At 50.0% G+C, this 27,297-nt stretch overlaps 1 protein-coding gene across 1 annotated transcript; it reads left to right on the top strand.

Moving 5' to 3' along the window:
• The first annotated feature begins 15,005 nt into the window (after nucleotides 1-15,005).
• LOC123345583 (E3 ubiquitin-protein ligase TRIM7-like) lies at nucleotides 15,006-26,495 on the top strand. The gene is made up of 7 exons (XM_044982565.1): nucleotides 15,006-15,422; nucleotides 17,798-17,893; nucleotides 19,828-20,058; nucleotides 20,464-20,486; nucleotides 21,951-22,066; nucleotides 23,624-23,656; nucleotides 25,528-26,495. Exons 1-7 carry the CDS (start codon nucleotides 15,006-15,008, stop codon nucleotides 26,019-26,021), a joined length of 1,410 nt encoding a protein of 469 aa, XP_044838500.1. The 3' UTR covers nucleotides 26,022-26,495.
• The last annotated feature ends 802 nt before the right edge of the window (nucleotides 26,496-27,297 follow it).

The following is a 27,297-nucleotide window of genomic DNA, read 5'->3' as shown; positions in this document are numbered from 1 at the left end:
ACAAGCAACAAAGAACAAGCCCATTCTCCACAGAGAACCAGAACCAGCCCCCCCTTTCTTCAATACAGCACAAATTTATATAAGCAAGTTTACATCACAGTTAAAGCATTTAATTGCCTGCGGTTAATTAATGGCACCTGGTGAAGCATTTGATCACAAAATTCATGGCCTTGAGCAGTTCCTGGCGCACAAGCAGCTTCCTTATCAGTACTGAGAACTTTTTTATCGGCACTTCCCAAGCGTGAGTGCAAGGGGGGGTTTATCCACCCAGCTCCTGCTTGCTGACTTCATTCACCCACCTTCTGAGCCCCCCTTGTTCATGCATCAAGCGTGTGGTCACCTGCTCAGCCTATCTTGCGGGCCTTCGGCAGGGCCGGCTCCAGGCACCAGCTTATCAAGCAGGTGCTTGGGGCGGCAACTCCGGAGCGGGGCGGCACTTTCAGGTATTCGGCGGCGGGTCCCTCACTCCTGCTCGGAGCGAAGGACCTCCCACTGAATTGCTGCAGATCAGGATCGCGGCTTTTTTTTTTTTCTGGCTGCTTGGAGCGGCAAAACCCCTGGAGCCGGCCTTGGCCTTCGGGCACACTCTAAAGCATCCTATCTATCAATCCCCCCTTTGTCCCTAGAGGACCTGAAGCGGGGACTCTTGGGACACATATCCATTTATAGATATTGAGGTTTACTACCTGGTAGGGCCTTTTAACCTTGGGGGCTTCTTTCCATAGTTGATCACCCACACAGCATCCACACCTTATGATTACATACAGCAATAAAAGCCCACACATAATAACAGCAGCACTTTAAAGCAGATTATGTAGCCATCCCCCTACATCAGGCAACCAGCTAAATAAATCACTCCACCAGGAGTTCCAGCTGGGTTGCTTTCCTCCATGATCCCTTGCAATTTTTTCAAGATGTTTTGCTCTCTCCCATGTGGCGTTATAAACATCAGGAATATACACGCAACATTCTTGTCCCTCCTTGTGAGGCTAACAAAATGTCCAGGGCCATTCTATTTTGAAGAACCATTTGCCTAAGCTGTTTTTGCTCGATAGCCAGTCATATCCCCTAGTTAATCCAACCACCAATGAAGAAAAATAACAAACAACACACAAATGAGTCCACCGACTCCCCAAGCGGCTATTCGTGGCCATCCCTTAGGGAATGGGCACAAATCTACGTCTTCTTCTTGAGTTTTAGCCTCAGGTCGCCCAAAGGGGTAGCAGTCCATGTGTCCTGGGCACGGAGGTCGTCTGCTTCTGGCTCACCCGGTTCGCGGTGGGGTGAACGTGCGTGGCTCCCTCGAAGTCCGAAGCCGTCTGCTTCTGGGGAACCCTTCACCAGGTCGGGCTCCCTAGCGAGGCTCCGTTTGACTCTGGTATGATGAATCCAAGCGGGAAGTTCCTTGACCCGACCAGCAGTAGGGCTCACCAGGATAGTCTCGAACGGTCCTAGCCACTGGGGTTGAAGTGGAGTCTTTCGGTAAGTTTTGCTCCACACCGGGTCACCTGCTGAAATAAAATGAACAGCTTCCCACAATGGTAAAGATTGAGCCTGTGCTGAGCACTGTTGTAATGTTGTTAAATGCTGCTGCAATGCTTTTACATAAGCGTCCGTTTCACAAGTCAGATCAGTGTCACTAGGCATTGAAACCAGAGAAGTAAAGGAAGGTGGTACATGTCCAACAAGTGTCTCAAAGGGCGCGAGCTTAGTGCTAGAATTCGGGGTAGTCCGGACAATATACAAAGCCAAAGGAAGAACTTCAGTCCATTTCATCTTGAGTTCCTCACACGGCTTAGTTAGGGTGGTCTGTAGAGTTCCATTCATACGCTCCACCTGGCCTGACTCTGAGGGTGCCAGGGAGCATGAAAAACCCATTTTGCCCCAACCGCTTCAGTGAGTTCCTTGCAAATTTTTGCTGTAACATGCGTTCCCTGATCAGAATCAATTTTTTCAGGAGGGCCAAATCTTGGCATGATCCCATTAAGAAGCACCTTGCAGACTGCTTGGGCAGTGGGAAAGGCCTCTACCCGTCCTGAGAGTTGATCTACAATTACCAACAAATGCTTCTTTCCTTCTGAGGTGGGTAATTCAGTAAAATCAATTTGAATGTGCTGCATGGGCCTATGAGCCCATTTGCGCCCACCAGGTGGCGCCTGTTGGCGTGTTCCCTTAGGATTACCGGTACATTGCTGACTAAGAATACAATTTTCCACTACCCTTCTAGCCATTTCACTTAATCCAGGGGATACAAACTGCCTAAGAACGATTCGAACCATTTTATTCACTCCTAGGTGGATGTTACTGTGAACCTTTAGCAGCACCTCACGCTGACAGCTTCTGGGTAGGGCAGGACGATCATCACACTCCCAGATTCCCACTGAATTAAGTTGTGAACTCCACTTCTCCCACGTTGCCTTTTCGGTATCGGAAGCTTGTAATTGCCATTGAGCTAAGGGAGAGATCAGGTCCAACTGGGCCCCTTGGAAGGCTGCTGCCTTGGCCGCCCTGTCAGCCAAGCGATTTCCCATTGCGACTGGATCAGTCTGCCTGGTCTGAGCTTTGCAGGGCATCACCGCAAACTCCCTAGGAGCCTGAATGGCTTGAAGCAGTTCAGCAATTTCCTTTCCATGGGCAATCTGAGCTCCAGACGAGGTAATGAAACCTCGTTCCTTCCAAATTGCACCCGTGGCGTGGCACACCCCAAAAGCATATTTTGAGTCCGTATAAATATTAACCCTCTTCCCTTTAGCACAGAGGCCGGCTGCAGTTAGGGCTTTCAGCTCCGCAGCTTGGGCACTCACCCCGGGTGAAAGAGCTTCCCCTATTAATACAGTCTGCCTATCAGTAACTGCGTATCCAGAGTGTCTGATTCCCTCTCGGACAAAGGCAGATCCATCCACAAACAACTCCATTCCGGGGTCTTGGAGGGGAACATCAGTAAGGTCGTGGCGAGGGGTAGAAATTAAGTCCCAAACCTGCAGACAGTCATGCACATCTCCACTACTTCCCTCCTGGGGCAGCAAGGAAGCCGGGTTTAACGTGGCCCATCGTTTGCGGGTTACCCCATGAGTCATTAAGAGAGCAGTTTCATATTTTGACAATCGTTGGTTAGTTAGATGCATATGCTGCTGCGAATTTAACAAGCATGAGGCGTATGCACCAGGAGGGGGTGTCCTAGAACTATTTCTTGAGCCTTTTCCACAATTAAAGCAGCTGCTGCAACATTTCTTAGACAGCCTGGATGGCCTCGAGCTACAGGGTCTAATTGTCCTGGCAAATAAGCAACAGGTCGAGGAGAGCCTCCAAACGATTGTGTTAACACTCCCGGTGCCCCTCCTTGAGATTCACGGACATACAAGTCAAAGGGTTGGTTATAATTAGGGAGCCCTAGTGCGGGGGCCTGAACAAGGGACTCCTTGAGTGCTCTGAAGGCTCTTAACTGCTCAGCTCTTGGATGTAAAGGCTCCTCCACCCCTTCTTTAGTTAACTCATGTAACGGCTTCAATAATTCACCTGCTGCCACTACCCATGAACGACAAAATCCAATCGTGCCAGTAAAGCCTCTCGTTCCTCGTTTGGTCGTGGGACAAGGAATATCTAAAATTGCTTTTACCCGCTGGGGGTCTGTGCAACGAATTCCAGGCCCTACAGTACACCCCAAATACTTCACCTCTTGTCTTGCCCACTGCAGTTTTGTGGGGCTGACCTTGTGTCCCTTTGTTGCCAACTGATTAAGTAGAGAGATGGAATCAATTTCATTATCTTCCTGTGTTTTTGATGCCACTAAAAATATTTTGTGGGGCTGAGGATGAGGGGTTCATGATGTGGGGGGGCTCAGGGCTGGAGCAGAGGATTAGGGTGCAGAGGGATGAGGGTTGGGGCTGAGGATGAGGGGTTCATGCTGCAGAGGGGGTTCAGGGCTGGGGATGAGGATCAGGGTGCAGGGGGAGGAGGGCTCTGGCTGAGGATGAGGGGTTCATGCTGTGAGGGGGGGGGCTCAGGCCTGGGGCTGAGGATTAGGGTGCAGGGGGATGAGGGGTTCATGATGTGGGGCGGGGCTTAGGGCTGGGGCTGAGGATTAGGGTGCGGGGGGATGAGGGCTCTGGCTGGGGCTGAGGATTAGGGTGCAGGGGGATGAGGGCTCTGGCTGGGGTTGAGGATTACGGTGCAGGGGGATGAGGGCTCTGGCTGGGGCAGAGGATTAGGGTGCGGGGGGATGAGGGCTCTGGCTGGGGCTGAGGATTAGGGTGCAGGGGGATGAGGGCTCTGGCTGGGGTTGAGGATTATGGTGCAGGGGGATGAGGGCTCTGGCTGGGGCAGAGGATTAGGGTGCGGGGGGATGAGGGCTCTGTCTGGGGCAGAGGATTAGGGTGCGGGGGGATGAGGGCTCTGGCTGGGGCTGAGGATTAGGGTGCAGGGGGATGAGGGCTCTGGCTGGGGCTGAGGATTACGGTGCAGGGGGATGAGGGCTCTGGCTGGGGCAGAGGATTACGGTGCGGGGGGATGAGGGCTCTGGCTGGTGCTGAGGATTAGGGTGCAGGGGGATGAGGGCTCTGGCTGGGGCTGAGGGTTTGGGGTTGGAGAGGCTCAGGGTAAGGGCAGCCTGCCTTGCCATTAGTGGAATGGCAGGCACTAGGACCCTGCGGCAGCAGACAGCCGTTCTGCAGGGAGCCCAGGCAGGCAGAGAGCAGGCAGGGGAGAGCGCGGCTGCATTCTGCCAGGCAGAGACGCGACGCGGCGGCGGGGAGAGACCCGCGGGGGCTGGAGCCCGATCCAGGCAGGGCCGGGGGAGAGACCCAGCTCCAGCTATTGCTGGAGCAGGGCCACCGGCCCTGAATATTCCTGAAGCCCGGGCACCGCACACGGATCTAACCCGCCGCCTATGCCCTTTCCATGATCAGTTTCAGGATTCAAATTCCCACGCTTTCTAACTTCACAAATCAGTCGGGCACAAAAGTCAGTGGGGTGCTCGTCTGGACGCTGAACACAAGCAGTCACCTTGCCCCAATTTGCAGTAGCCTCTGCTGCGTCCCTAATGCCACTCAAAACAGCTTTCAAAAATCCGTCCAGCTGTACCTCGCCAGCCGGAGTGTCAGGATCCCAATTAGGGTCAGTAATTGGCCAAGGAACGTCCAGATGACCTGCAGATTTTTCTTTTACTTTTTGTCTTTCCTCTTCGGTCATGAGAGCATCTAATAACTGATTAACATCTGCCCAGGTGGGCACATGAGTGGACAAGATTGTACGGAACATTCTTTCCACTGCCTCAGGATTGTCCCATAGGCGAGGCATAGTACGTAATGTTGCCAATTAAGCAAATCTGAAGTTGCAAACGGAGTATGGGTAAAGACCATCTCATGTCCCCCAGCGACCAGTGGAACTGGGTAAGTTCTTAACGGGGCTTGTATTGTCAGGTCTGTCTCAGAGGCATCCCCCCCATGGATCCAGAATTCTGAATTTGATGAAGACTGGCTGAAGACTGGGCGGGCGGGGGGTGAGACTGATCTCTCTGAAGACGAGGGAACATTACTCTGAGCTCCCCCTTGATTCTCCTCTGTCCCTGAACTGTCCCTAGCCTGCTCTTGAATCCTTGCACTCCGCCGGACAGAGGGAAGAACAGGAACAAAATCGTCCTCCTCCCGGTGCGGCTCTGGGGCATATGGCGGGGGATTTTTACAAGAGCGTTCCATACAAACAGCTTCAATAGCCACTCGTCCCTCCGTGGGTTTATAATTATACCACACAAACAAATAATCCATTTGTCCCGGTCTAAGATCGACCAAAATATCCCTTAAGGAGTTCATCCTCTCTGTGGAAAAGGTTCCACCCTCGGGCCAGTCTCTAGTCGGGGACAAATGGAAGGTAAATGACGGCCATTGGATCCGACACAAATCTCTCATCTTAGCCTTGGACAATCCGGCCGTCCCGGATATATCCTTCCGCTCTCTCAGAATGAGAGATAACGGGGCGTTCCCCCAGGCATTGACTGCCACCCAGTCCCATTTTCCTGTACCGAGCGCTCACTTACCTAGTTCCCGGGACTCCTGCTCAAAGGGCAGGTGGACATTGCTGGATTTAAACGGGCTCAGGCTGGTTCGTGAGATGACGCCTTATCGCCAGCGTGAGATCCGACTCCTGGGCAAGGCTCCTCTCAATCGAAGGATGCGCGCTGCGTTGCGTTCAGAGACGGACTCCCCCGCCGGAGAGTCAGACGGGTCCCCGAGGAGTCGCCAAGTCTGTCGGGGTTATCTTTATCCCAGGCTTTTCAGGTTCGGTGTCTGACCGCAAGAGAGACAGGCAACCCAGCAAAGTCTGAAACCAAGTTCTTTATTGATGCATGCACGCAAGCAATGAAGAACAAGCCCGTTCTCCACAGAGAACCAGAACCAGCCCTCCCCTTTCTTCAATACAACACAAATTTATATAAGCATGTTTACATCACAGTTAAAGCATTTAATTGCCTGCGGTTAATTAACGGCACCTGGTGAAGCATTTGATTACAAAAGTCATGGCCTTGAGCAGTTCCTGGTGCACAAGCAGCTCCTTATCAGTACTGAGAACTTTTTTATCGGCACTTCCCAAGCGTGAGTTTTTTTAATTTACGTGCAGGCGCCAAGAAACAAACTTGTAAAACAGCAGCGAAGGGTATTTATTCCTAGACGGACTTACCGCTGCCTCCTCCCAAGCGTGAGTGCAAGGCAGGGGGTTATCCACCCAGCTCCTGCTTGCTGACTTCATTCACTCACCTTCTCAGCCCCCCTTGTTCATGCATCAAGCGTGTGGTCACCTGCTCAGCCTATCTTGTGGGCCTTTGGGCCCACTCCAAAGCATCCTATCTATCAATTCTAAGTACAGGTGCTCCCGTCCCCCACGGCCCGGCTCCTAGCAGACTATTCTTTCCCTGGGTTCTCTCTTTCTCTCTTTCCCTCACTAATGCACCCAGGGGGCTGCAGACTTCCTCACTGCAGCCATTTTCTGTTGCCAGCTTCCTGGCTTTATACTAGCCAAGGCCACACCGGCTCAGCTGAGCTTCATCTTCTAATCCCGGGTGGCTTCTCCGGCCTAAACGGCTCGTGTGTGGCCTGTCTCACTAATCTCCTCTTTCTCTGCTTCCTTCACACAATTTAGAGCCATCTGGAATAAGGGACAGCTTATCACAAGAACAGCTCTGCAAACATCACTAGATGTAGCAGACTTGGCAGCCAGAACAACATCCGCAGCCATGGTTATGCATACAGCATCTTGGTTACGATCCGCAGGAATACCTAAGGACCTCCACATTATGTTGAAGACCTACCTTTCAACAGAGAGAAACTGTTTTCCACAGAAACAGATGAGGTGCTTCATTCTATGAAGGATTCACGTGCCACTCTATGTACTTCGGGCATTTACACACGCCACCTACAAAAAGGTGATGATATCAGCCGTACCAGAGAAATAGAGATTCTTCATCTAACCACCCACAATAGAGGCAATACAAGACCCAGAGACACAGACAACGTCCTCAGAGATGGAGCGCACCCCAGTCCTAACCATCGACATCTCAAACAGCTCCACCCAAACAGCAGTTTTGATCGAGGGTCCGAGCGACCTCCCTAACCAGAGACATTAAGTATTTTTCCCAGAGTTGCACCAGGGGATCAGTAATTGAACCCAGGTCTCTGTAGGAACCCGTTGCTTTAGCCACAAGACCATCCTTCCTCTCACAATGGCTCACAAGCAGTGGTCTGTGGTCTACAGTGCACTTGCTGGTGGTTGCAGAGTGGTGGCGGGTCACTAGGTGCTCCTTTTGTTCCTTATTTCCAGTTGCTTCTACCATTAAAAATATCTAACTAGACACTAACTACTTCCTTAATATGACTTTATCCATCTAAGCAATTGCTACAGGTGCCATAGGAATGGTATGTGATCACAAATAGAACAGGAAGTGAGCCGCAAGATTGTGAATGGATGTAGCCTGACCCAAAGCTGGGTATATGTAATTGTAACGTGAGGATTAACAGGTTCTTTTCCCAAGATCAGGCCCAGTAAGATTATGTAAAATGATCATAGAATTTGGGAACCCTGCTATGCACAGGTGCAACACTCACACTATAGGAACTCTCTCTCTATATTTACAAATATATGATTTTATGAATAATTTAGCAAAGTTATACACACCCTTAAACTTAACAAGGCAGATAGAGATAATACAGAAAGTGTCTCTGGACATCCATACTTACACCCTTATCTATCTTAACCTACTTAACCATTATCTTTCTCATCACTGTCATCGTCCTCATCTTCCCCGGTGGCCACCAATCTGGCCCCTCCCAAGGTCTACATCTCTCCAGCCTCTCTGCTGCCCCTGGGATGTTACTTTTATAGTCGGTTACGCTGACGCCGCCATGTCCAATGCATATTCCATAGAGGTCCTTATTTGTATTTCCTCCCCTTAAGGTGTCCGTGTTCGACAGGTTAGTGTGTATGACGTTACCCTATTAGCCTACACGTCCATTTGCTGTCATGGCACCTTTGCGGTCGGACAGTCTGTCCAGAACCTTCCGGATGCTGGTGTCAGCTATGTTCTGTGGGTGGCTGATGTTGGTATTTGGGACCAAATTCTCCCTCTCGCATGCTACTTTCCGTTCCCTGTAACTTATGAGTTACTCAGGCCTCACGTCATCTACTAAAGCCAAATCTTACAGGATAAAAGCCTGTAGGTTCCTTGCATTACTATTAAATATAATAAAACGGGATAACAAAGGAATGAATATTTTATTAGAGTGAACGTTTGAAATGAAATATACACCGGTTGAGAGGGAAGGTACTGTACATCTGGGGTCAGGCTTGGGTTATGGGGGGTTACAGATATCGTTTGCAAGGATGAAAAGATACATACATAGCGCATAACCGGCATAGACCTAGATTGGGGTGCAAGGGTTTTTAAAGTGTCAGTGGATAAGTGGGCTCGGGTACGCCACCCATGGAATGAATAAGGAGTCCAAGTCAGTATCGGTGTAGCAGATAAATACATGGGTGGGGTGCGTCCCTTGGTCCGTCAGGGAAGGAAGTGGGTTATTTCCCTGGTCGGCTGTCTCAGTTATTCAGGCCTGGTCTACACTAGGCGTTTAAATCGGTTTTAGGAGCGTAAAACCGATTTAACGCCACAACCGTCCACACTAGGAGGCACCTTATATCGATTTTAATGGCTCTTTAAACCGGTTTCTGTACTCCTCCCTAACGAGAGGAGTAACGCTAGTATCGGTATTAACATATCGGATTAGGGTTAGTGTGGATGCTGATCGACGGCATTGGCCTCCGGGAGCTATCCCACAGTGCACCAGTGACCGCTCTGGACATCATTCTGAACTCGGATGCACTGGCCAGGTAGACAGGAAAAGCCCCGCGAACTTTTGAAATTCATTTCCTGCTTCCCCAGCGTGGAGATCTCATCTCATCAGCACAGGTGACCACGCACAGCTCATCAGCGTTAACAATGCAGTCTGCTGAGAATCGTAAAAGAGCCCCAGCATGGACTACACGGGAGGTACTGGATCTGATCGCTATCTGGGGAGAGGATTCAGTACTAACAGAACTGCGTTCCAAAAGACGAAATGAAAAAGTATTTGAAAGAATTTCTAAGGCTATGATGGATAAAGGCCACAGCCGGGACTCAGTGCAGTGCAGAGTGAAAGTTAAGGAGCTCAGACAAGGCTACCAGAAAACCAAAGAAGCAAACGGAAGGTCAGGGGCAGGTCGAAAAACATGCCGCTTCTATGCTGAGCGGCATGCAATTTTAGGGGGCTGCGCCACAAGTACCCCACCCCTGTTCGTGGATTCCGAGGTGGGGGTTGTAATCTCTGCCATGGCTGAGGATTATGCAGACGGGGAAGAGGAAGATGAAGAAGAGGAGGAAGACCTAGCAGAGAGCACACAGCACTCCGTGAGCCCCAGCAGCCAGGAGCTTTTTATCACCCTGACGGAATTACCGTCCTCCCAGCCCTCACAAGCCACTATCCCAGACAATGACGCCATGGAAGGGACCTCTGGTGAGTGTACCTTTGCAAATATCAAACATTTTTTTTTAAGCAAGCCTTTTTTAATGATTGATTTGCCCTGAGGTCTTGGGATGCATTCGCAGACAGTATAGTTACTTAGAAAAGTTTGTTAACATGTCCAGGGATTGAGAGGAAATCCTCCAGGGACATCTCGATGAAGCGCTCCTGTAGGTACTCCAGAAGCCTTTGCAGAAGGTTTCTGGGCAAGGCAGCCTTGTTCCGCCCACCATGGTAGGACACTTTACCACGCCATGCATGTAGCAAGTAATCAGGTATCATTGCGTGGCAAAGCATAGCAGCGTATGGTCCCGGTGACTGCTGGCATTCAAGAAGCATCCGTTCTTTATCTTGTTCTGTTATCCTCAGCAAAGTGATATCGTTCAGGATAACCTGGTTAAAAATCAGGAATTTAAGTAAGGGGGGGGTGGCCATTTTTCTACTGGGTTCGTGGACTGCATCAGCTTAAAAAAAAACTTTCCTGCACGTAGCGAAGCGGGGGGAGGGGAGGAGTGAAATGCCGATGATCTTTTCTGTGTTTGGTCACCGGCGATCTTCCCCAAGGCACCAGACACGCAGTGGGTGAGGGGGGGGGAAGGTTGTTGATTAGCAGGGAGCTAGCGTGGTATTAGCCATGCGTTGTTGGGGGGGAAGGGTTAAATCACTACAGAAGCCGAAAGACAGTGGCTTACCATGGCCGCATGCAAGCTGAATTATGATGCCTGGACCTGCGTCTGTGAGATCTGTAACTCCAGAGCTGCAGGCACTCACTATTAAGATGAAAAAATGCGACCTTGTAGGGAAATCACATGTGCTAGGTGGTGAATACTGCTGTTCACTGTGAAATAGTATAACCATTGTTCTGTAAAATGTATCTTTCTAAATATTTTTCTCCCTCATGCAGCTGCAAATTTATCAACCATCCCTCCTCCATCCCAAAGGCTAGCACAGATAAGGCGGAGGAAAAAGAAGACGCGAGATGAGATGTTCTCGGATATTATGGAAGTTACACGCAATGAAAGAGCTCATCTGAATGAGTGGAAGGACGTGGTTTCAAATTACAGGAAAGAGGCCAGTGAACGTGAGGACAGGAGGGATGAACGTGAGGACAGGAGGGACAACCGAGATGAGAAGTGGCGGCAGGAAGATCAGCGGTGGCGGGATGCAACTCTGGGGCTGCTGCGTGATCAAACTGACATGCTCCGGCGTCTTGTGGAGCTTCAGGAACGGCAGCAGGATCACAGAGTGCCGCTGCAGCCCCTGTATAACCACCCTCAACCCTCACCATGTTCCATATCCTCCTCACCCAGACGTGTAAGAACGCGTGGGGGGAGGCTCCGTGCACCCGCCCACTCCACCCCCATGGACAGCCCAACCAGAAGGATGTCGTTACTGTGAATTTTTTTTAATGGCCTTCTCCATCCCTCCTATCCTCCTCCCAAACCACACCCTTACTTCTCTCCCTCTTTTTATAATGAATCAATAAAGAATTCATGCTTTTTAAATGAGAGTGACTTTATTTGCATAAGTAAGCTGTACTCGAAGGGGGAGGGTGAGTTGCTAACAGGGAATGAGTCAGTCAAGGCGGGGTGGGTGTTCATCAACAAACACAGCAGTCACACTGTACCCTGGCCATTGATGAAGCTCGTTTTCAAAGCTTCTCTGATGCGCACCGCTTCCTGGTGTGCTCTTCTAATCTCCCTGGTGTCTGGCTGCGCGTAATCAGCGGCCAGGTGATTTGCCTCAGCCTCCCACCCCGCCATAAAGGTCTCCCCCTTACTCTCACAGAGGTTGTGGAGAATACAGCAAGCAGTAATAACATAGGGGACATTGGTTTGGCTGAGGTCTGAGCGAGTCAGTAATGTCCGCCAGCGCGCCTTTAAACGGCCAAATGCACATTCCACCACCATTCTGCACTTGCTCAGCCTGTAATTGAACAGATCCTGACCCCTGTCCAGGCTGCCTGTGTATGGCTTCATGAGCCATGGCATCAAGGGGTAGGCTGGGTCCCCCAGGATAACGACAGGCATTTCAACATCCCCAACTGTTATTTTCTGGTCTGGGAAGTAATCCCCTTGCTGCAGCCGTTTAAACAGAGTAGTGCTTCTGAAGACGCGAGCGTCATGAACCCTCCCTGGCCAACCCACGTGGATGTTTGTGAAACGTCCCTTGTGATCTACCAGTGCTTGCAGCACCATTGAAAAGTACCCCTTGCGGTTTACGTACTGGGTGCCCTGGTGCTGCGGTGCCAAGATAGGGATATGGGTTCCATCTATCGCCCCCCCACAGTTAGGGAATCCCAGTGCAGCAAAGCCATCCACTATGGCCTGCACGTTTCCCAGAGTCACAACCTTTCGTAGCAGCAGCTTAGTGATTGCTTTGGCTACTTGCATCACAGCAGCCCCCACAGTAGATTTTCCAACTCCAAATTGATTCCCGACTGACCGGTAGCTGTCTGGCGTTGCAAGCTTCCACAGGGCTATCGCCACTCGCTTCTCTACTGTGAGGGCTGCTCTCATCTTGGTATTCTGGCGTTTCAGGGCAGGGGCAAGCAAGTCACAAAGTTCCATGAAAGTGCCCTTACGCATGCGAAAGTTTCGCAGCCACTGGGAATCGTCCCACACCTGCAACACAATGCGGTCCCACCAGTCAGTGCTTGTTTCCCGGGCCCAAAATCGGCGTTCAATGGATAGAATCTGCCCCATTACCATCAGGATCTCCAAAGCGCAGGGGCCCGCGGTTTGAGAGAATTCTGTGTCCATGTCCTCATCACTGTCATTGCCGCGCTGCCGTATCCGCCTCCTCCTCGCCTCGGATTGAAGGTCCTGGTTCAGCATATACTGCAGGAGAGTGCGCGAGGTGTTTAAAACATCCACGATTGCGGTATGGAGCTGAGCAGGGTCCATGCTTGCTGTGTTATGCCGTCTGCACAGTTCACCAAGCAAAAAAAGGCGCGAAACGGTTGTCTGCTGCTCAGGGAGGGAGGGGTGAGGCTGTACCCAGAACCACACGCGACAATGATTTTTGCCCCATCAGGCACTGGGATCTCAACCCGGAAATGCCAAGGGGCGGGGGAGGCTGCGGGAACTATGGGATAGCTACGGGATAGCTACCCACAGTGCAACGCTCCAGAAATCGACGCTAGCCTCGGACCATGGACGCACACTACCGATTTAATGTGTTTAGTGTGGCCGCGCGCACTCGATTTTATAAAATCTGTTTTACAAAACCGGTTTATGCAAATTCGGAATAGTCCCGTAGTGTAGACGTACCCTCAGTGTGGTATTGGCGGTGTCCGGTGATATGTTCTGTATAAATGTATCTGGCCCACCTGGCCCACTGGGCTACAGGGAGAGGAGATGCCTGCTAGGCAATCGCTCTGTTGAGATGTGGCTTGGGTCTATGAAGGAGTTTGGGAACTTCTGTGCGAGTAGACTGAACATTGTATGTATCCAAAGCACTAAATAGCATAAATTATCTTTGAAATGGGTTAGTGGTTCTCGCTCCAGGTCCTGGTACAATGGGTATCTACATCACTACAAGGATTGTCACTAATTATCTCCCTTCCGTGGGGTACGGGATACACGTCAGGGGATCCTACTTCCACATGCACAGTACAAGATCGAGGGGACTTTCAGTGAATCTAAAAGGCAACTAGTGGAAAGCTGAGAAAAGGAAATACTTTTTTCTTACACAACTCATGATTAACCTGCGGAAATCACTGCCAGACAATATTCATAGATTCATGTCGTTTAGGCCAGAAAGGATGATAAGATCATCTCATTTGACCTCTGGTATATCACAGGCTCTTAAATTTCACCCATTTATTTCTGTATTGAGCCCAATAACTGATATGGAACTAAAGCTGAGCTTGTGTTTAACTAAATCATCTCCCAGAAAAGCAGTGAGTCCGGATCTGAAGACATTAAGGGAGGAAGAATCCACCACTTCCCCTGGGAGTTTCTTCCAATGCTTAATTGCCCTCATTAGTAAAATGTCTGCCTTATTGTCCATTTGAATGTGTCTGGCTTCTGCTTTTAGCCATTGGTTCCTTTTACGCCTTGTCTTCTAAATTGAGGAGCCCTTTTGTACCCAGTATATTCTCCCCAAGAAGGTATTTATACCCCACACTCAAATGCCTCTGTTCTCTCAAAGTAAGGCATTCTCTACCAAGCCTTTTTGTCACTTGGAACAGCTTTGCCGATCAGGACTTTGCAGACGTTAGATGGCGGCTAAGAAGCCCAGCGGTGCCTCATGCAAAGCCCTTGGCACAAGATATCAACCTGTTTTCATGCTGCAGTTGGTGAGAATCAGGCAGTGACTCCGGCCCCCATTGTTCCAGCCCCCTGTTTTCCCTCTTCCTCAGTCACAGACCATGTGTCTATCCCCTGCTGACCTCTGGGAACCTGGCTAGGAAGACGATATTGAGAGAGTATTGTATCAACCACAGAGGGCAAACACTGAGCAGAAAAAAAGATGGTCACTGTCCCAGTCATTGGGTTGGAGGAGAAGGAGCGTGACTCCCCTTCCAAAAGCTGGAATACCACTGGCAGCCCACAGCACTTTGTAAATGTTCCCAGCACCACCTGCTGCAGAGAGCTGTGCCATGAGCTAGGCTGTAGGTCCCTCTGCAGTCCCACAACAAGCGATGGCGGGAGAAATGCTGTATGGAGCTCGGTGTGGATGTGGCAGGTGCTGTTTTTCAATCAGCTGTTCTGCAGAGTGGCCAGGCTGCACCATTGCAGGGAGCGACAGCGTCAGGTGCTGCCAGTCCACAGTCTGTCCTGGTGCCTCCTCCAGGTGCTAACTCAGACCAGAAGGAGTTTCCAGCCTCCCAAGAGTAACACGAGGCAGCGTATACATAGGAAACGCCCGTTTGGTGTGAAAGTTCAGAATCAGCCCATTTCTGAGAACAATAAAAGGACATTAAATTCCTCTCTTCTGTGCAGAAGCAGGCAAGCGACCATGGCTGCTGCAAATCCAGCACAACTGCTCCTCGCTGAACTGACTTGTTCAGTGTGTTTAGATTATTTTAAAGACCCAGCGTCTCTAGCTTGTGGGCACCATTTCTGCCTAGCCTGCATCACTCAGTGCTGGGAGGAATTGAGTACAGACTTCCCCTGTCCTGAGTGCAGAGAAACCTTCTCCCAGAGAAACTTCAAACCAAACAGACAGCTGAGGAATATCGTAGAAGCTTCCAGAAAACTTACACTGGAGTTAACAAAAGAACCAGAAGTTGGGACAGTGTGTGACAAACACCAGAGGGCTTTAGATGACTTCTGCCAAGAGGATCAAACACCCATTTGTCTGGTTTGCCACCTGTCCGGAGATCACAGAGAACACACGGTGGTTCCCATAGAGGAGGCTGCTGCGGATTACAAGGTAAGAAATCACGGGACGGTGTAAAAGCTGGAATGGGCAGGAACTGCATTTTAATAAAAAAAATTATGGCAAAAAACAGCGGATACGGACCCTTATAAATAATACTTTAGCAATGAGAACAGACTTGTAACACAGACTTATTAACCTGTTCCCACCAAAAACCATTTTTAACACCGATAAGGTCCCAGAAAAGTCAGTTCTGAATTGCCCAGGGGCTGAAATTTATACCTACAGCCCAGTGCTGTTACAGTGGAACTGCTGCTGACCTGGGACACAGATTCCGCTAGGAATGAAAAAACATCTTGTGTGCATGTGTTGTGCGCTTGTCATGAATCAGCGCAGCCACGGGAACTGCTGGATCTTCCTGAAAAAAGGCAAATGAAGGGGGACAGGAAAATTCTCCTAGCTGAAACATGGCATATGAACAAGTGTAGTTGGCTTCAGTATTGTCACCTCTGAAAAAATACCAGTAACATCTGGAAGGTCCCAACTTGCAGAGATTTCAGGGACCCAGCAGTGCTGACACACAAACCCTTCCAGGGGACAGTGAAGGTCGTACACATCACTAATCATTGGGACTGATTCTGCTTTTCTGTTTTTCATACTTTATTTTTTATTTCTTGTATATTTTTGAGACATGTCACGCTCATACGTGCAGCTGAGACATTAGAGTCTGTTATTTTTCACTGGTAATTTTTAGATAGGCCTAAATTTTGACAGTACAGATGGCAGTGTATGACCATGAGATATCAATGGATATTTTCTCATATTCCTATAGGGCACACATGGGTCAGGTGCGTCATCTTGTCCCAAATAAGGAGCTAGCACTTTGTCCACCTTTCCATGAAGAATTTCATATCCGTATCTGTGACACAAAAGCTCATCTGTATCAATCAGCCTTTGAAAATATCTCTGCCTTACCAGAGGCTCCCCCCGTTGGGAAAAGATGTCTTCCTCATGTTTGGAAGCTAACTGATACCGTTTGGTTTAGGGCCATCCACAGGGCCAAAACAAGGCTATTCAGAGTTGAGATGGGCGCAGTGCAGAGGAAAACGTGACATGTCAGTTGGCCACGTTCTGATCTCACTTTCACCAGATTTACACTGAGGCCTCTGAGATCAGTGACTGTAGTGGAATCACCATCCCATCTGACACCCTCAGTATCAGCAGCCATCTCCCCTTCAGCAGAGCGAATCATCCAGAGACCAAAATGTCTCCGCTCAGGCTGCTGGAGGAGCAGGTGGGGAACTGAACGTTGAAGCTGTCGGTCCAAGCTGGGCTGTATTGGGGTGCAGTGTGGGACGTGGCAGGAGGAGAAAGGACAGGCCGCTCCCATTCCCTTTTTAGCCCATTCTTGCAAGGCTGAGGTCACTCCACTGTAAAATCAAGCAGGAGGTTTATTGCTTCTTCCATGGAAATCGGCGATGTTTAACGTTCATGGGAACTCACTCTTATGTTTACAAAGTTCTGAAACACGTGTACCGGGCACTCCCGGAGGTGTGTTAATTTCTTCCTAGGAACCAAGATGAGTGGATCCATCGGTTAATGATTGCCAAGCCGTTTGGTCCTTGGACAAAGTGCTAGGCAAGATTAACTGGTTACAGCGAGTGAAAGTGGGAGTCAGGACACCTGAGTTTGGTCCCCAGCTGTGGGGAAAGATTGGGGTCCAGCGGGTTAGATCAGGGGAATCTATTAAAATGGGAGGCTTTATCCTGGAAAGCAGTGATGCTCTAACGGACTTTGCACCATAGAATACCGGAGTAGCGGGGTGGTGTTACCTCTGTATATGACATTAGTGCGGCTGTTACTGGATACGGGTCCTGTTCTGGTGTCTGCCTTCCAAAAGGGACATTTGGTAAATTGGAAAGAGCCAGAAAAGGTCTGGAAAACCTGCTGTGCAGAGAGAGACCGAAGGAGTTTAATCTCTTTAGCTCACGGAGGAGAAGGTTAATAGGTGATGGTCTATAAGTACCTACGCAGGGATAAGATTTCTGGCAGGAGAGACTCGTTAATGTATCAGACAAAAGCTGAACGAGATCCAATGATTGGAGACTGAAGCCAGACAAATTTAGCTTAGAAATAAGGTGAACATTTGCAGGGTACGTAAGAGTCGGAACAATTTCTCTAGGGAACACAATTTTCTACACTCTGGGTCCTAGTGACGCCGCCACCCCCAGTCTGGCACCTGAGGTGGCCACCTCAGTTCACCTCATGGTAAGGCCAGCCCTGACCACAAGCATGAGAAGGACTCTATAGTCATGTGGTTAGAGCACTAACCGTGATTATTATTTAGTTGATATTCTTGCAAATATAAATAAATGGGGGGGAAAATCCTCCAAAAACAACCAAAACTAAACCAGTTTTTCTTCTGTTAGGACCAAATTTGGAGCCATTTGGAGAGTTTGAAGAAAGAGAGCGAAGAGATTCTGACATTTAAATTGAGTGGGGAAAATAAAAGCCACGAACTGCTGGTAGGTACCGTTATTACTCAGATGCAGATGTGCACAGGGACATTATCAATACACTGCTTAGTCTGAGAGTCATCAGAGGAATAGTGAGTAACACGTTCTCACCCGTGAAAGATGATCACTTCTTTCTTCTCATTGTAAAGAAAAACTGTTCTGCTGTAATTGAGAGTAAGCAGGAAAATGCTGCATTAAAGAAAGAGTTTTAATAAGCCAAATACTTTCACTGCTAATTCGAGTGTAATTTGTTTACTTAACAGTAGTTTCTCCTTGAGTCTTTCAACTAAAGCTGGTTGAAAATTTTGTATCATTTCAAACTGAAATTTTCATTTTGCTTTTAGAAAGATGAAAATTTTGAAAACTTTCACGTTTCTTTTTTATCTCTTTCTCTTTTTAGTCCTTTTTTCTACTGAGTGCACTAAAATGAATAATTTCCAGTTTTCCCACCTTTGTTTTCCTTTTTCTTTTTGCCACTTTTTCAAAACTGGGAGCTCTTTTGAAGAGGTACAGAGAGGACGTACTAAAAAGAAAAATGGGTGGAAATGAACATTATTTTGTTCCATTTTGGGGAAAGGGAGAAAGAAAAATGTGACATGTTTCAAAAATTATTTCAACATATTTTTCAAAGAAATCAAATTAAGTTCCATTCTGAAAACTGAGAAATGGAAAATGCTTTGAAATTTCAATTATTTTTGCAAATTCCCCCACCCGCAATTTTTTGGCCAGCTGCACTTTGAACAGAGAGAACCGCAGCTGGCCAATCAGTGCAGCTGCTCTGGGAATCTGCTGCCCCAGAGGAGGAGGCCGGTCACTTAGGCTGTGGCTACACTTAGCACTTCAAAGCGCTGCCGCGGAACCGCTGCCGTGGCAGCGCTTTGAAGCGCTAAGTGTAGTCAAAGCGCCAGCGCTGGGAGTAAGCTCTCCCAGCGCTGTCCATACTCCACCTCCCTGTGGGGAATAACGGACAGCGCTGGGAGCCGCGCTCCCAGCGCTGGGGCTTTGACCACACTGGCGCTTTGCAGCGCCGCAATTTGCAGCGCTGGAGAGGGTTTTCACACCCTGCTGCAGCGCTGCAAATTTGTAAATGTAGCCAAGCCCTTAGTGCCTAAGACAAAGCACAAGGACGTCATTGGAAAGACTCCGGGTCAGTTCAGTGAGCTTTGGAACAGGCCCTGAATGGTATCACTGCTAGACATTGCCATGGAGAAGATCTGGGTCCAGATCTGGTCTGATTTCCTGGCTCCTCGGGTATCCGGGGCCAGAGAGGGCTCCAGAAACAGCATGAATTGGTGGGCTTCTGTCCAGTTCACATGCACTCAGTCCTAAGGAACCTGCAAACTCAGATTTGCATGTGCAAAAAGGGGTCTTCCCGGCAGCTCAATTTGTGCTCAAGGTTCCTGTGTGGCTTAAAATCCAAGATTTATGGTGGGCCAAATGTTATGTATCCAAAACTGTTTTCAGAACTTATGAGAGCAAATGACGGAGCTCAAGTTTCAGTACTTTTTTTTTAAAAGGCCCTTTATGTCTCTATGTATTTTGTGGACAGCTTGTGTTCCCCAGATCAAGTCTAGTGCTTCTTAGCTTGGGTTCTGCTGTTTCCTCTACTAAAATAATCCTTGCCAGTCCAGTTCTGAATCCCACACCTGCTGTGCCTCCTGTTACTAGAAGGATCTGGTTTTCTAGAAGCCACCGATCACAGATTAACCGAATCATGCAAGAAAAATTCATATTCTAAACACCAGTTTGGACTCTTGAAAATCTGTTGGAAAATCTTCTGTCTACTGAGCATAGACTATGTTCTCCAGAAAGTGTCAGGAGTTAAATTCTACGGCGTTGCAATGACATGCTGCCTCATGCATAAAATGTCCCATGGTTTTATAATTTGCTCCGTATTCATGTCCTTGACCTGTGCTTTTCCTGTTCGTATCTCATCATTTCAGAAACAGCTAGACACTGAGAAGCAGAAGATTGTGTCTCAATTTCAGCAACTGTGCCAGTTTTTGGAGGAACAAGAGCGACTCCTGCTGGCCCAGTTGGAAGAGCTGAAGAAGGAAATTGAAAACGGGAGGGCTGAGTATCTTGCCAAATTATCTGAGGAACTCTCCTCTTTCAGTTCCCTGATCAGTGAGATGGAGCAGAAGTGCCAGCTGCCAGCAAGTGAATTCCTGCAGGTGAGACGGTGTTAGAAACACCCCAGAACCTTTCACAGAACAAGAAACTCTCCTAACTCTTCACTTTTGGAGAATAGGAGTGAACTGTGAGTGTTAGAAAGATCCTTGTTCAACACATCACAAGACTCAGCCCTCTGGTTCCATGTGCCAGCTGGTTATCCAAATGTCATTACACAGAGAGCCTGTGTGCCTCCTTATACAAACTTCCTGGGCCCAGCTCCTGCAGTCAGAGCACTTCTCCGAAAGAGCAAATGCAGCACATTGAATGTTTTTGTTTCCATTAATAAGTAACAAATAATTTCTCTTTGAACCTCAAACTGTGAAGACAAAGTGAGTCCCCTCCAGAGCAGGAGGGATCCTTAGTGTGAGAGCTGGGACTGAATTTCCTTTTCTCTCTCCCTCTAGGACATCAAAGGCACCTTGAGCAGGTAGGTGGCTCCTTCGCACTCCCCCTTTCGCTTCCCAATGCAGGGAAGGGATTTTGGACATGAGACCTGGCTCCCCGTGCAGGGCCGGCTCCAGGCACCAGCTGAGCAAGCTCGTGCTTGGGGCAGCAGATTCTACGGGGCGGCTTCCGCCCAAACCTAGGGCGGCACGGCCGCTTTTTTTTTTCTCTGTTTGCTGCTCTGGCCCCCCTGTGGGGCGCGGAGGAGGGGAGCTACCCGCCCGCGTCCTTCCCTCCCCGCTGACCGGAGCGTACAACTTCTCTGGCCTAAACCCCTCATGTGTGGCCTGTCTCCCTAATCTCCTCTTCCTTAGTTTCCTTCACTCCTTTCCGGGGGCTGATGTGGGGTGAACACCCAGCACAGGTGTATTAACAGGAGTATCAGTGTAAGACACAGGAGGACGTTGTTCCCCCCTTCATGCCACGGAAAACTGTGTCCAGTTTTGGGCACCGCACTGTAAGAAGGATGTGGAAAAATTGGAGAGATTCAGAGGGGAGCCACATAAATGCTCAGAGGTTTAGAATGGACGAGCTGTGAGGAAAGGTTGCAATAAATGGGTGTGTTTAGTCTAGAGAAGAGAAGACTGAGGCAGGGCCTGATAACAGTCTCCAGATCTGCCTGAGGCTGTTCTGCAGAGAGCGGTGACCAGTTGTTCTTCACGTCCCCTGAGGGCAGAACAAGAAGGAATCGGTTTAATTGGCCACAAGGGAGATTTACATCAGTGTGACGGGGTCCCGGGGTGCAGCCTGGACTGTGGCACTGCTGAGCCCTCCAGATCCCCAACCTGGGCTGCCTCTTGTACTGCGATGCTGATGTCGAGCTACAAGCCAGGCCCTGCGCTGACACAGACACCTACGGGCAGAGCTCTCCCACTTTTCAAAGTGACAGGGCCACAGCCCCCTGTTCTGTGCCCTGTCAGGAGATGGAGAATCCACCACTTCCCTTGGCAGTTTCTGCCAATGGTTAATCCACCCGCACTGCTAACAATGTCTGTCTGATTCCCATGGGCATTTCTCTGGCTTCAGCTTCCAGCCATTGGTCCTTGTGCTGCCTTTGTTTGCTAAACTGAGGAGCCCTTTAGTGCCAAGTCTGTTCTCCCCATGACAGTGTTTATACTCCACACTCAAGTGCCAGGGAGTTCTCAGGACAAGGCATTTTTACCAGCCCTCAAATCAGTTTTGTGGGTCTTCTCTGCACCGTCTCCACTTTTTCAATGTCCATTTTAAAATGGGGACACTAGAACTGGATGCAGTTTTCCAGTATCGGTCTCACCAGAATGAAGGGGAAGCTTGTGGTGTCCAAGCTGGGATTGGACCTATTCCTGGGGCAACAGAGAATTTAACCTCCAGTGTCTGCTGAGCTACAGCCATTCACTAGAATAAAATACGTTAGTAAAACACAAACATGAACGAACTCCACACTGAGTAACACTGGGTTGTTCTTCAGATGCGAGAGGGAGAAGTTTCAGAACCCAGTGGCCTTTTCTTCTGAACTGAAATGGAGAATCTGGGAATCTTCTCAAAGAAATGCATCTCTGGAGACCATAATGAGGACATTCAAAGGTAATGAACAGTCGCGTGGGGAATTTTCTCACATATATTACACTGATAATTGAAAAAACAACAGGGAGTCCGGTGACACCTTAAAGACTAACAGATTTATTTGGGCATAAACTTTCGTGGGTAAAAAACCTCACTTCCTCAATCTCTTAGGGTTAATGATTGTGGATGGAGATAGTCAACTAATCATTTGGAACCTATGAATTCCCTACCCAGCTTTCAGTACGGCCCACACACACTGGGTTAGGGGCCTGCATTCGGACTCCCTGGGGGTTTGCCTTTCTTAGCAGCTATGAGCACCCACCGGCAGCCAAGCTCCCCACCCTGCCGCCCGCCTCACATCACCTCCGCGTCCTCCCCCAAGCGCGCCGTGTCCCTGCTTCTCCCCCTAGCTCTTGGCGCTTGCTGCCACAAAACAAGCTCCGGGAATGAGGGAGGAGGAGCGGGAACACAGCGAGCTCAGGGGAGGAGGCGGGGAGAGGTGGGGCCCGGGCAGAGATTGGGGAAGTGGTCTAATAGGGGCAGGGAGGGGCGGGCTTGGGGTGGCGACTTTGGGGAAGGGGTTGGAATGGGCCGTGGCTCCGGGGGGGCGGGGGGCAGCGTGTGGACAGGGGTAAGGGGGCTAAGGCTGGGACCACATCTGGGGTGGGAGCAGAGCCCCGTGGGGGGGGCCAGCAGACGGGACCCTGCCTGCGGCACCGGGGCAGGAACATGGGGTGTGGGGCCAGCGGCTGGGACCCTGCACAAAACCTGGGGGGTGTTGCAGCACCCTCCACACTCCTAGTTCCCATGGCTCTGTGCAGAGGCTCGGGGCTTCCCCCGGTGGCAGGGTGAGTTGGCACTTGTGGTGGGGGAAGGGAGGGGTGCTGGGGGCCGGATGAAATTTAGCAGCAGGCTGGATGTGGCCCTGCTTTAGAGATTCTCCACCATTTATCCTCCTGAGCTGGAGAGAATGGTCTGTCAGGAAGAATGAACCAGTTTTACTAAATACTAATGTTTCAGGGGCAGATTTAAAGTTGACTGAATGCTAATCAGTGAAAACGTTTCTGTGCTGTCTGTGAATGATGTGTTGGTTTCAGAGGGTTTGTCTACACAGCAATTAAACACCTGTGACTGGCCCGTGTCCGCTGACTCCGGCTCACGAGGTTCGGGCTCGGGCTGGAGCCTGGGCTCTGCAACCCTCTCCCGTCACAGGGTCCCAGAGCCCAGGCCTCTGCCCAAGCCCCAGCATCTACCCCGCAATGAAACAGCCCCAGTGCCCCAGCCCTGCGAGCCCAAGTCAGCTGTCATGGGCCAGCCACGGGTGTGTAATTGCTGATGAAACATCTCTGGGTCTGTCATGTAACCTTAGGTCATGTCCTTAGTTTTAATGTTTGGGGTTATTTAGTGACGTGTGTAATGACTTGTACTGGTCTGATTTGCACTTAACCTCCTTCACTAGAACTTCATAAAATTTCTTTTCTTTTCATTTTGCTTTTGTGTTAGAACATTAACAATGTGAATATATCCCTAAACACGACAACCTGACATTTCGTCTTTTTCACCCATTTCTTCCTCTAGACTCACTCTCGTCCAGACAGCGGTTGGACAAAGGTAAATTTCTCGTATAAACGGGGAGTGAAAACTTTCCTATGAATTATGGGGGCTCATTGGCAGCACCATAGTTCAGGTTTTGTTTCAGTTTTGCATTTGACAGGAGCTGAGCAACATATTCCTGGTGGCTGCCCAGAACTTTCCTAAAAACAGAAAAGTCGATTCTTTTCTCTATTTGAATTTAGAATTTGTAACTAGCGGTTGGGTTACCCAGATGGGCTGGGGTGCGGGAGAGGGGGCGAGCAGTGGATCTCCATAGAGAGCTAAGAGTTTAAAAATTAGCCTTTTGGAAAGTCAGAGAGGAACATCTCACCTTGTTCTCAGAACTCTTTATGCGCATACATCACATCCCCTGGCCATATTATTATTATTAGCAAATGCACAAGTGGTACAGTGAAGAATGGGAGAATCCAACGTACAAAAATAGACATTTCTGTTTTCTCTCTACTTTATAAGTCAAAAGAAAAAATGTAAAAAATGTCAGAAGGGGTTAGATAGACATCACCTGTTCACAGACATGGCAACTCTCATGAATTAATCATGAGAGAGTCGATTTCTCAGTAAAATTAAGCCTCACTCATGGTCTCACCATAGAGCTGCGGCTGAAAAAAAATCCCGACATTTGAGAGTTCTAAAAATGAGTCTGAATTTTACTTAGAAATCCTGTCAGTGTCCTGGGCGCGGCTGGGGCTCCCGCTGTCACCACCCCAGTGCGGCTGCTCCCCTGCCAGCCTGGAAAGTGGGAGAGGGGCCCCCACTGTAGCCCCCAGGCCTAGGGAGGATGAAGCGACCTAGGAGGAGCAGAGGTGGGGCAGGGAGGCTTTATTATGGCCTGGGGCTGCAGGGGGGCTGAAGTGATGGGGGGCTGATGGGCTGGGGGGGGGGGGGGCTGTATTGCTGGTGGGTTCTGAGCAGAGAGGGTGAGTGCTGGGAGGGTGAACTGAGGGCAGTGGGGTCGGGGTGCTGAACTGATGGGGGGTGATGATGGAGGCTGGAGACTGAATTGCAGAGGGTATTCTGCTGGGAGCCTCCTATGCTGCCAGGGTCTCTGATCACGTCTGTGGGGAGAGGTGGGGGCAGGTGGGGAAAGGTTCCAGGGCCTGACTGTCAGGCCCGTTCGTGCTGCTCTGTCAGAGCAAAGGGGCCTTGATGTGCCTGGAAACAGTCCCCAGAAAATAGCTCCGGTGCAAGGGAGCCCCCCCCCCCCTCGTCCGTGTGAAGTTGGCACAGGGGCTCCACAGCAACTCTGCCCCCAGCTGTTACTGTAGCAGTGGCTGGGGCCATGCTGGGGGCCAGGGCCGGCCCTAGGGGGGTGCGGGGTGGAAGTGATGGATTTGTCTCTTCTGGGACCGACCGCGCCAGGCAATCACACCGGCCCGCGGGGCCCCCCAAAGTGCAGGGCCCGGCGCGGTCGCCCCGATTCGCCCTCCCCAGGGACGGCTCTGCTGGGGGCACAGACAGGAGGCATCACACTCTGGCTGCTCTCTGCTTCGCAGCCCTGAGGCCCCTGGAGCGAGGGGCCAGGCAGGCTGAAGGAAGGACAAAGGTGGCTTAAAACCAGCTCCCTCTGACCCCCCTCGTCTCCCCCCCAGCACAAGGATGGAATCACTGAGACTCCGACTCTGGGTCTGGGGCCTGGCTCAGCCGAGCTGATCCTTTCGCTCTGTCCCTGAACTGGCTCTGTCAGGGTGTGAATCCCCCCGGCCCATGGCTGAGATCTCAGCGCTGCTCCCTGTGCAGAGCTGGGTAAATCCGGGAGGGGGGAGGTTGCCTGGTTCACTCCCCAGCTGGGGCAGGTTCTGTCACTGACCCGATCAGACCCTGCCCCAGGGCTGAGCTCTGCCCCTCACGCTCTGATTCTCTCTCTGCAGCGAACGTGACTCTGGATCCAGACACGGCCCATCCCCGACTCATCCTGTCTGCGGATCGGAAAAGTGTGCGAAGGGGAGACACATGGCAGGACCTGGCCGACAACCCTGAGAGATTTGACAATTGGACCTGTGTGCTGGGCTGTGAGGGATTCACCTCGGGCCGACACTACTGGGAGGTGGAAGTGGAGGGAAGGGGAGTCTATGTTGTGGGGGTGGCCAGAGAGTCTATGAGCTCTAATGCTGAGCAGGGGATCTGGGCTGTGCAGGGCAGAGGGGATCGGTACTGGGCTGTCACGTCCCCTGAGCAGGGCACCCCGTGTACCCCGAGCCGGGCGCCCCGCAGGATCCGGGTGTATCTGGACTGTGAAGGGGGCTGGGTGGCATTTTTTGATGCTGGTTGTGGGGAGCCGATCATCACTTTCCCATTGACCTCTTTGGCGGGGGACAGAATCCGCCCGTTATTCCAGGCTGGGGTTAGTGTGCGGCTCCTCTAGCCCCCACCCCTTTGATCTCTATGTCCTGGAGGACTCAGCCAGTGTCCCCCCTACACAGATGGGGCTGAAGGGGGGGTGATGCTCTACCCGTAGCTCTATGGCTGTGGAGGTCTGTGTGAGGCTCTAGGCTGGGTCTCTGTGCTCCTAGGAGGCCAACTCTGTGCAGTGGGAGGGGGGTGTCCCACCAAGGAAGGAGGGAGCCGCCTTGTGGGGGATGGACCCAGCTGAGGGCCAGGGAGAGACCCCTCAACTGGGGTGCAGGGAGAGCAGAGAGTTTAAATGTTGAGTTGACCGTTGTCAGCTAGGATATAAATTTCACTTCCTTTATGATTAAACTACAGTTGTACGAGTCAGCGTTTTCTGAGGGCTTCAGGGCAGGTGCTGCTTCTTAGAGCTAGGAGAAAAATATTTTCTTTGCCAAATTAATTTTAAACATTAAAAAATTGAAGGAAATTTTAAAAATGCTGTTTTTGTTGGACAATTTTTGTGGAATTTTTCCTGAGTTGAAAAAAATTAAACCATATTGAACAAAACATTTCAGTTCTTTGGTTGTCATATTCCCTCCACCCACACTTTTCTCTCTGCCTTTTCTCTCCCTTGCATTGGAAAACGGGGAGTGGGGGAGGAGAGAAAGAAAAGTGAGCAGAGACGCCCACAATTCCAAGTGTCTTTCACTTTTTCAGAAGCCAAGACTCACAAAGGCATTTTTGATTCAAAAAGTTAAACAATTTGTCATTTAGTTTAATAAAAAAACTGAAAAATTTCAAAGGAATGAAGAATTTCCGGCCACATTTTTCATTTCCCTTGAAACGCCAGTTTTCAATGGAAAAAAAAATCTAACCTGTGCTACTGCTTCTGAAGGCTGAAGCGTGGGATCCCTATTTTGCCTCAGGTCTTTACCAAAATGGTTAATTGTGACCAGGTGCTTCAAATTAACAACAAGGGGAAAGGATCTCAGACCAAAATAGGGAAAGAACCGATTAAAGAAATATTTAGGTAAGTTAAATACATCTAAGTTTGTGGGTCCTGCAGAATGTTCACCATAGGAACCAGCTGAAGCCATCTTGGAACCATTAGCAAGTATCTCCAAGAACGTATGGAGGACTGGTTAGGTCCCAGAGCTCTGGAGAGAGGCGCTATGTTTGCCTGTCTGAAAAAAGGAAGATCAAGGGAATTCGAGACCAGCCAGCCTCATTTCAATACCCAGAAAGGTACTGGAACAAATTGTTCTTCTTCGAGTCCCTATGGGTGCTCCACTGTAGGTGTATGTGTCCCT

Source organism: Mauremys mutica, chromosome 12 (genome assembly GCF_020497125.1).
Source record: "Mauremys mutica isolate MM-2020 ecotype Southern chromosome 12, ASM2049712v1, whole genome shotgun sequence".
NCBI classification, from domain to species: Eukaryota; Metazoa; Chordata; order Testudines; family Geoemydidae; genus Mauremys; species Mauremys mutica.
The sequence above is the reverse complement of the archived record's forward strand: the minus strand, read 5'-3'. Positions and strand labels throughout refer to the sequence as shown.

Coding starts and splice junctions, on each gene's coding strand:
- LOC123345583 (XM_044982565.1), top strand. CDS start 15,006: ATGGCTGCTGCAAATCCAGCACAACTGCTCCTCGCTGAACTGACTTGT. Junction 15,423..17,797: donor AGGCTGCTGCGGATTACAAG/GTAAGAAATCAC, acceptor TTCTTCTGTTAG/GACCAAATTTGGAGCCATTT. Junction 20,059..20,463: donor CAGCAAGTGAATTCCTGCAG/GTGAGACGGTGT, acceptor CTCTCCCTCTAG/GACATCAAAGGCACCTTGAG.